General features: G+C 58.0%; 1 protein-coding gene across 1 annotated transcript in view; it reads right to left on the reverse strand.

Annotated features, from left to right (window-relative positions):
* CMIP (c-Maf inducing protein) overlaps positions 1-9338 on the reverse strand; it is an 80625-nt gene that overhangs the window by 31179 nt on the left and 40108 nt on the right. Inside the window, exons 7-8 of the mRNA XM_029926145.1 lie at positions 3775-3837; positions 1398-1478 (exon numbers count right to left, since the gene is read on the reverse strand). Coding sequence (XP_029782005.1) covers positions 1398-1478; positions 3775-3837 — 144 coding nt within the window. The remainder of the gene's footprint in view (positions 1-1397; positions 1479-3774; positions 3838-9338) is intronic.

Consider the following 9338-nt stretch of genomic DNA (forward strand, 5'->3'; position numbering starts at 1 on the left):
GCGGTGTTGACACAGATTCTGAGGCTGCCTCTGGGCTCTGCGGGAAGAGTGCTGTCATCGATTCATGATGTCTGCCACGGGCGTGGAATGAGCAACCACACATGTACCCCACATTTCCATCCGGGTCGGGGTGAGGGACACGGGGTGGAGACAGGAAGGCGGCTTCCGAACTGCGGATGCCCCTTTCCACAGTTGTTTCACAGGCTTGACGGGGCGGGGGGACAGTGGTCAGGGGCACCCCGCACCTCACTCCGTGCCCCAGCCTGTGCCCCAAGACACAGGTGCCTCCACGTCACGCAGGGGACCTGAGTCCAGGCCGGGGGCTGGCTCAGTAGAGCACACCAGAACACGCCGGAACACTGGCCCTCGCCTTCCACGGCTGCTCTGGACCCACGAAGGCTCCGGAGGTCACGGGCTCTCCTCGGGGTCAAATGACACACGATACGCTTGTCATATGAGGCGCCTGCTCAGTGAACACCTGTGAGTAGATGTTAGTCCCTCTCCTTCCTGCTGTGGCCCCTGGGGCCGGCTAGTGGGCTCTGCTAAGCCTCAGTTTCCCCATCTGTGACAAGGAGGAAGCGGTTTGCTGCTCTCGCTGGATTGATGAGAGAACGCAAAGGGCCCGAGCAGGCCGCACGTGCCGGCCCGCGGTGGGTGTGCAGGGAGCACCCGGTCCGAATGCACTAAAGCCTACACTTGATTCAGTTTTCGGCTCTTTCCTCTGAGGTCTCTTTCTTGGTTCCGGGATCCCATTCCCCCACTACACTCTGTCGTCTTGTCGCCTCAGGCCCCTCTGGACGGTGACGGTCATTTAGACGTCCCTTGTTGATGACCTGGGCAGCTGTGAAGGGGCCGTCAGGTACTGTGCAGAGTGGGGTTGGCCGGACGTGCCTCTCGGGATTAGCCTGGGCCTGTAGCCGGGCCAGAGGCACGGCGCCCCTCCCCTCACCTCTTGGCCAGGGTGCGTGCCCTCACATGACTTGTCCCTGCTGCCGACGACCGTGACTGGCCGGCCACGGCTGTGACTGCCAGCCTCCTCCATCACAAAGTCACTCTTTCTCCCCTTTCCAGCAGTGCGTCAGGAAGGACACCCACCCTTCCCAGCCCCCACCCAGGAAGTGAGGGGTTCCAGTCCCCCTTGCAGAGGGCGGAGCGTCTGGAGACCTTATTTCTGACTATGCACGGGGAACTTCCCTCAGCCACACGAGTTTTGTTATTCTTACTGTGAAAAGATGCTTCCTGTTGCCTTTGGAGGAAAAAAATATGGCTGAGGGGGACAGGCTGCATGAACACCCCAAGTTAAACAGCACCCCAACCCCAGTCCCTGGCTGTTGGGCCAGGCCAGCCAACCCTGTTCCCCAGATCCTTGGTGGGCGGGGGAGGGGGGAGAGACTCACCATGTTATGTTTGAGGATCCTCTGGACCACGGGCGTGAACACCTCGATGACCACCATGGACCGAGGCCGCTCTCTGCAGTGCTGGGGGACGGAAGGACATGGTCAGGGCCGAGCTGCCGGGGCCGGGTGGCTCCCAGCAGGGCTCAGGGGCCGGCAGCCCAGCACCGGGGCCCGGATCCCCTCGCTCAGTACTGGTACGCAGCTTCTGTTCTGTTTTTTGGGTGAGGAGGGCTCTTTTGTTTGCTTTTCTGTTTTGATCTTAAAATCCAAGACTGTTTCCGATGGTACAGACGGGCGTCCGCTCTGGACACGATCCTTATTTAACACAGAGACCCCTTCACAGCACTAAGGCCCAGAGTGTGTGGTCTGACAGAGGAGTGTCTTGAATTCTGGGTGCAGGAATAGCAGGAGTTTAAGTGTTTGGATGCCAGGTTCTCCAAAGTTCTGGGGAACCTCTCAGATGGATTTTAATTTCATCAGTGTGTTTTGTGTTACAAATGAAAACGGATGGTCTTCAGGTGGAAAAGACCAGGCCCCTCACTCCCAACCCATTTACAGCCTGCCCGGGCCTGCAGGGGCTGCGTTTCTAACCCCTGGATAAGGACCCGCGACTCGGGATGTGAGAAATCGGGGCTGTCCTGGGACACCCAAGATAAATAAACTTTCCTCAGACCGTGGGGTCCTGGCTTCGAAGTCTGGTAGGCGAGGCTGCCCGGTGCGGGGGGTGGGTGGCTTTGTTCCCCTCAAGTTCTCCTCTCGGGGAAGGCTGCCAGGAAGGCTGCCGGGTGGGCAAGGCACCGAGGCTGGGACCCCAGAGGGCTCCCCAGCGGGAAAACGGCCCGAAGGCTCGCAGGCCCCCTGGGCTGGGACCCCTCCCTCCACAGGGCAGGGCCACCGTCTCTTTCAGGGTCAGGAAATGCCAGAAAGAATGGTTTCTTCCACCTCACTGTTTTTCAAACTGTGCTGCCCAGGAACCCTCAGGTGTGATTTGCTTTGAACAAAGGTCCCTTGTTCTAGAACCACCAGGAAGACCACAAACTCCGGGAGAAACCACAGAGCCCGAGAGCAGAGTAAGGAGGTTTGGATAAAATCGGACAACTGCTGAGGGAGATGACGGGCCTCGGGCCTCGACAGGTAAGGGAGCAGCCGGCCCTGCTCCCGGGGGCCCAGGCACGGGGTCATCTGACCCCACCCCGCCTGGGGCATGTCACCCTCAAGCAGCGGGGGCGGAGAAGGCCCTCTAGTTCAGTCTCACCACGACCCCGGGGGGGTGGGGACGTGCTCCACTCAGCACAGGAGCCCGATACCTGTGCAGGCACACGCTTGTGCACACGCACGCATAGCTGCCCACCTGCTGGGCCTGGAGGGCACACCCTGCCACATGCCCACACACGCACAATAAGAATGCGCCCCAGGACTGCGGGCCAGCAGGCTGGGGCCACCCTCTGCTCCGTGGGCTGCTGGAAAGGTGTCCTGATGGAGGGATGAGGACAGTGCAGTCCTGTCCCTATAAAGCTCCTGGCCCCCGAACCAGCAGGGAGAGCGAGCTCTCCATCTCCTTCCCTCTGGAAACCACTGGCCTCCCAGGTGCCCGCTGGCCACGCCACATGCTCGGCTCACTGGTGGGCACAGTCTACGCCCCCCCGAGGACAGCGGTGGATGGGGATGGAGCCAAGGGGGTAGGGAGCACGAGCGAGGTGAGTCAGCAGGTGCAAGACCAGGGAGCGCCAGGGAAGAGCAAACCCAGGCCCCGCATCTCTCCAAGGACGTCAAATAGTTACATAAAAAAAAAAAAAAAATTCACACAGCAAAGAACAAAGCAGGATGCATGCTGGTTCAGCCCCCGGACTACTGAAGTGTGCTTTCAGAGCGAGGGCTGACTGGTCCCCGGCATGCCCAAGGCGTGTTCCGTGGAAATCCCACCGCGAGCAGGGCACCGGGTCCTCGGGAGTGGATGTCCCGCTCTGTGGCTCCCCTGCTAACCTGGCCTTCCCCCCTGCCTGCCGGCCATGGTCAGGAAAAGCCCCAGGCCGTGCCCCGCTGTGGGCCAGCCGGTGCTCCGAGGAGCCGGGACTAATAATAAACCAGCTCTGACGTCAGGAACCCTGAAAGCCTGCTACACATTTCTGCCTAGAAGCTCCAAAGTCAGTCCCAGGAGAAGCCGGGTGCGCCTGCCTGACCCACCGGCTTGGACTCAGGGCCCTCCTGACCACCTGTGTGGCAGAGAGATCGCTGTGACTCTAAGAACAGGTTCCTGGCTTGCCTTTGGGCTCTGCCTGGGGCCCTGACCCAGGTCGGGGAAGCCTGGGTTTTTAGCAAACTGAGCCGAGCCGACACATGCTCTGGGGGAGGCTGCCCCTCGTCACTGATGCCGTACCTTGCAAAAGAATTCACAGAGATCTGGTGGTGGGTGGTTGTTTTCCAGCAAAGGAGCAATCGCCTGAAAGACAAGGAGCAAATGTCAGGTGGAATCTCTCGGAGGGACCCCTACAGGTGGGGGAGGGGGCCATGGCACCCACTGAGAGGCAGGTAAAAGCTCTGGGCTGCCCCCGCTTCGGAAAAATACACACCTAGAGTGACGCAGGTAACTTTAGGGGTCTGGTGACCTGCTGAGCTCCATCCACATCCCCCTCAGGTCAACGGTCCCCAATGATGGGGCAGGACAGTGGAGTGGTTATGAGCCCAGGCACGGGGGCGGGGGGGGGGGGGGGGGGGGGGGGGGGGGGGGGGGGGGGGGGGGGGGGGGGGGGGGGGGGGGGGGGGGGGGGGGGGGGGGGGGGACGGACGGCGGCGGAGTGCTGGGTGTGAGTCCTAGCTGTGGCGCTTAGGGAAGTTTAACGGTTCAAACAAGCTATTTCGTCTCTCTCAACACCCGAGTTCCTTCCTGGAAAGCGGAGCAGAGTCCCTGGAGGAGCAGGCGGAGGGTGCAGTCACTGTTCTCCTGTGGGGCTCGTCGCTCCCGTCCGGTGCAGGGCGTTCAGCATCCTGGCTCTCAGCCCGCTGGATGCTGGGAGCAGCCTTCAGCCACTTGTGACCATAAAAGTCTCCAGACACGCTTCATTTTATATTACGGGAGTGTGAATACCTAACGCCCCTTGAGTTCACTGCCCACCAAGACTTTAAAAATAAAATTTTTTTAAACATTTACTCATTTTTGAAAGACAGAGACAGACAGAGCATGAGAAGGGGAGGGGCAAGAGAGAGGGAGACACAGAATCCGAAGCAGGTTCCAGGCTCCGAGCTGTCAGCACAGAGCCCGATGCAGCGCTTGAACCGCAAGATCATGACCTGAGCTGAAGTTGGATGCTTCACCGACAGAGCCCCCCCCCAGGCGTCCTGCCACCAAGCCATCTTAGACAAGCTGTCCGATCCTTACCGGGGCCCACGGCCATTTCTGTGCGAGGCTCCCACAGCCTAAATGGTGTGTGATTCTTGGTTTTTTTTTCCCCCTGGCATAATTTCTGTTTTATTGACCTTGCTAAACTTCAAAATTCAAATATATTTGAACAACTGGAAAAACTGTGGGGGGCACAACAGCATCTGATTAAGGAGCCCCTGTCACAAAGTACTTCTCTCGGAGTCTGAAACAAGACCAGCTCTCCATAAAGGTTAGTTACCAGAAGGTTAATGTGTATGTGACGTCTACTCATTTCCCTATTTGTCACACGGGGCACAAGATTCGGAAAGAGGAGACCCGGGACCCAGCACCAAGACTGCTAGGCTGTGTGACCCGGAGTGGGCAACTCAACCTCTGTGAGCCTTAGTCTTCTGGCCTATAAAATGGGGAGAACTAGAGTTACCTGTTCACAGGGTTGTTGGGGGGATTTGATGGGAGAAAATTCTAGAAGCTCTGGAGTCTCAGCCTCAGGATAAGTCCGGAGCCCAGCCTGTCACTGCCACCATCACTGGGGGGCTGTCCTCGGCTGTACTGGGCCCAGCGGCAAGGGGTGGCAATTCTGCCCGACTCCCGGAAGGGCTCTGGGAAGACAGGCTCTCCCCATCACCACTCCCACGGCTCAGACCCTGCCCACAAGGCTCAGAGAGGCTCCGTGATCTGTGCCCCGCAGCAAAGCCTTTGGATGTGGCTAGAGACCTCTCAGCAAGGTTCTCCGCTCGGCTCACGGCCCTCAGGGAGCGGCAGCGTAACTGGAGGCCAGCAAGAGACGGCAGTTCGTCGGCCTGGTGTGTGGAGGCACCTCTGCGAGTGAGGACGTGCCCGACACCGAGGTTCTCCCTGGCGGCACCAAGAGCCGGGCTGGCAAACAGCTAGCAATTAGGTCCCAGGTCTCATCTGTCCAACCCGGCGGCCACTAGCCACCTGTGACCACTCCGATTTTAAGCGACGTGAAATTAACAATTCTAAGTGAAACAGAATACGGAATGTAGTTCCTCAGTCGCAAGAACCACGTTTCAAGTGCTCAGCAGGCATGCGGAGCTGGTGAATATCTCCACCAGTCCAGAAAGTTCTCCCGCATGGTGTGGGTCGGGGCAGGTGGGCATGTCACTGACCACGAGGCCGAGCCCGCCATCCTGTCTCGGTCCCCCCCCCCCCCACTCCCCGCAGCCGCATGGACTGGAAATTACCCACGGACAGTGGCCACATACCCGCAGCGGCAGCTGCAGTGCCTGCTCTGGGGGACCTCCGCGCTGGGCTCTGTGCTGACTGTGTCGCCCCCTGGGAGGGAGTGTGAGTCCCACCTTGCTCCTCATAGATTGAGTCTGCTGCCCAAGGTCGCACGGACAGAACACCGTGGAGCCAGAGTCTGGACCACGGCGCTGATTCAGGAGGCTAAGCCGTTCACCAGGCTGCTTCTCAGCCCCGGCCCTCCGTCTGGTGACAGCCGTCGGTGAAGGAGAAACAGGGCAACGAAAGACGATGAAACCACGAGCGCAAGCCCGGCCCGTGGTCTGGCTCTGCGCTCCTTTCCGGAAGTTCAGTGCTCAGCCCGCCGTGGGGGGGGGGGGGGCTCCTGTGCCTGCCCCCACCCCCCCCTGCCTCTGCTCCCCACACCCAGCTCTTGGACCAGCTCTGGGAGGAGGCGCCACATGCCAGGTTGAGCCTCTCCAATCATGCCAGGCCCTCTTTCTCGGGAATGAGTCAAGGGATAAAGGAGCGTAAGGATTTCAGTGCCCAGAGCGGGCGTCAGGCATGGGCTCTGTGCTCCCACGGCCATTACCTCATTCGATCCTCACGACAACTCTGTGAGGTCAAGTGGGAGTCATTCCCGTTTGTACAGATGAAGAGACAGAGGGCCGGGGAGGCTACTAGGCCTGCCCTGGTCACGGAGTTATGATCATTTCAAAAGGTGTGATTAGTAAAAAGAGCTTATATTTTTGCGGACTCTTTCTGTAAGCAGAGCCCTCCGCTGAGCATGTCAGGAGCGTTAGCTCACTGACTCTTCCCGGCAGCCCTGTAAGAAAGGTACTGCTCCCATACCCATTTCACAGATGAGGAGACTGAGGCTTACTACATCAAATTAGCTGAAAATGAATCTGAATGGCCATCTGGCTAAATAGAAATATTCTAGAGCCAGTAGAAAGAAAGGGCTGGCCGGGCCAGTGGTTCTCAACCAGGGCTGACTCTGCCTCCCAGGGGATGTGGGCATGTCTGAAGGCACGTTTTTGATCATCACAACGGGCAAGGTCTTCTAGCATCCAGTGGGTTGAGGTCAGGGATGCTGCTCAACATTCTGCACTGCCCAGGACGGGTCCTCCGGAAATAAGGATCCGTCCGCAAAAGACACCAGTACTGAGGCTGGAGACTGTGCGGCAGACAAGCATGAAAGGACTCGAAAGCTTCGCTAAGACAACATGTCTAGCGTCCCATCATCAATGCTGAAACTACAAATCCACAACCGCATCTGTCTGTGTGGTTTGCTGTCACCCACAGGCCCCCAGGGGCCGTCTCTAAAGAGGACACTGGGATGGGGTAAAATCCTTTTCTTTCTTTCTTTTTCTTTAATGAAATTATACTCATGGAATGGTTGCAAAAGTATTTTTAAATAATATTTTAGGGGCACCTGGGTGGCTCAGTTGGTTAAGTGTCTTAACTTTGGCCCCGGTCACAATCTCATGGCTGTGGGTTCAAGCCCCGCGTCAGGCCCTGTGCTGACAGCTCAGACCCTGAAGCCTGTGTCTCCCTCTCTCTCTGCCCCTCCCTCACTCACGCTGTGTCTCTGTCTTTCAAAAATAAACACTTAAAAAATATTTAAAATAAAACAAAATATTTTTTTAACGTATATTTATTTTTGAAAGAAAGAAAGAGACAGAGTGTGAGTAGGGACAGAGGGAGACACAGAATGTGAAGCAGGTTCCAGACTCTGAGCTGTCAGAGCCTGACATGGGGCTTGAACTCATGAACCATGAGATCATGACCTGGGCCCAAGTCGGACACTTAACTGAGCCACCCAGACGTTCCATAAAATAAAATAAACTTAAAAGTCCTCCCGTAACTCGCCCAAGGCCACAGCTCGTCTGGGGGGGGGGCAGGGTCTGCCCAGCTCCGTGCGGGTGCTTGCCCTTCACTAGCGTGCGGGACTGCAGCTGGGGTCTGGACCGCGGCTCGATGTGCGCCCAGCGAGGTGCCAGCTCTTGGCAGCAGCCAACGCCTGCCTACTGCACAGAGGCCTGACCCCAGAGGGACCGAGTAAATTACTTGTGAGAGTATTTATGAAATGCGCACACAGAAAAACGCTAAGCCCTGGTGGGAGAGGACGAATTGCCAACAGGTCAAATCAGATAACGGGATGTGCTGGAATGAAAGGAGACTTCCCAATAACGATAAGGGCGCGGGTGACAAAGCGCTGAAAGGCGGGCTGTAAACTGCAGGGCCGGGGTCAGACTGCGGGTCAAAGCATCCTTGTTCTCAGGCACGCCTGCGAGGCAGGGAGCGTAGCCCAGCCCCATGAAAGGGTCAGCGCCACCAAATTAGCCGGATCAAAAGCAGCCTGCATCTTTTAGATCAAAATTCTTTTCCCAGGCTCCTCCCCAGTCAGAGCCCTCACCCGGCTTCCAGGGCTGAAGTGTGTGGTGGGACCCACAGCTACGGCCAGCAGGGCAAGGACGACACGCACTCCTTCCCCGACACCCATGTCCCCACCTGCTTCTCCGCCAGCCAGTGTCTCCCTGCCCCGCCTTTCTTGTGCTGAGCCCTCGCCTTGCACTGCCTACCCATCCTTTAGGATCCGGTTTGCTCACCTCCTCCTGGAAGCCCTCCGTCATCCTCCTCCCGCACCCTCACTGGCACAGGGTGTTAGGTGCCTGCCCCTGTGCCCCCCTAACGCTCCAAACAAGTCTCAGCCCCGACCGTGTTATTTCTTGATTATCTGGTGACCTGCCAGGTCCCCAGCACACAGTGAATCCCTCCATAGTGGCTCTAAGGCTGTGAACAGAGTGTTTGGCACATACTTGTACTCATATGTTGACAAATGTTTGTTAAATGAGTTTATCAATTAATAGTAGGCCAGAGAAAGGTGGTGGTCGGTGACGGCGGGCGGGTGCCCAGGTCGACACTCCCCACGTTCTGGCAACAGAAGGCAAGGAGTGGGCAGGGTGGGGCACAGGGGAAAACCCTCCACATTTTTAGCTGATACGCACTGAGCACATACTATGTGCCAGACACTGGTTGGGGGTCCAGAGACACTGCTGCCGTTATTCTCCTGATAAACAGCCTAGGACTCTGCCCCGGGTGCCCACAGGGCCCGGCTGGGGCAAGGAAGGTGCTCCTCCAGGCTGGGCCTCCAGGGCCAAGTGGGTGGGCCCACAAAACCGCAGGTCAGGCCGGCATGCTGCCCTCGTTTCAAAGGCGGCAGCCACAGGACCCCGTGGACAGCTGAAGGTCCTCCCTGGGCACATGAAGCTTCGCCTCCGACTTCCACCTCAAGTTCTACCCCCTCCTTCCTTGTGCTTTATGCTCCAGCAGTGCTGAAGCTTCCAGAATAC

The sequence above is a fragment of the Suricata suricatta genome, chromosome 16, assembly GCF_006229205.1.
Source record: "Suricata suricatta isolate VVHF042 chromosome 16, meerkat_22Aug2017_6uvM2_HiC, whole genome shotgun sequence".
Lineage (NCBI taxonomy): Eukaryota > Metazoa > Chordata > Mammalia > Carnivora > Herpestidae > Suricata > Suricata suricatta.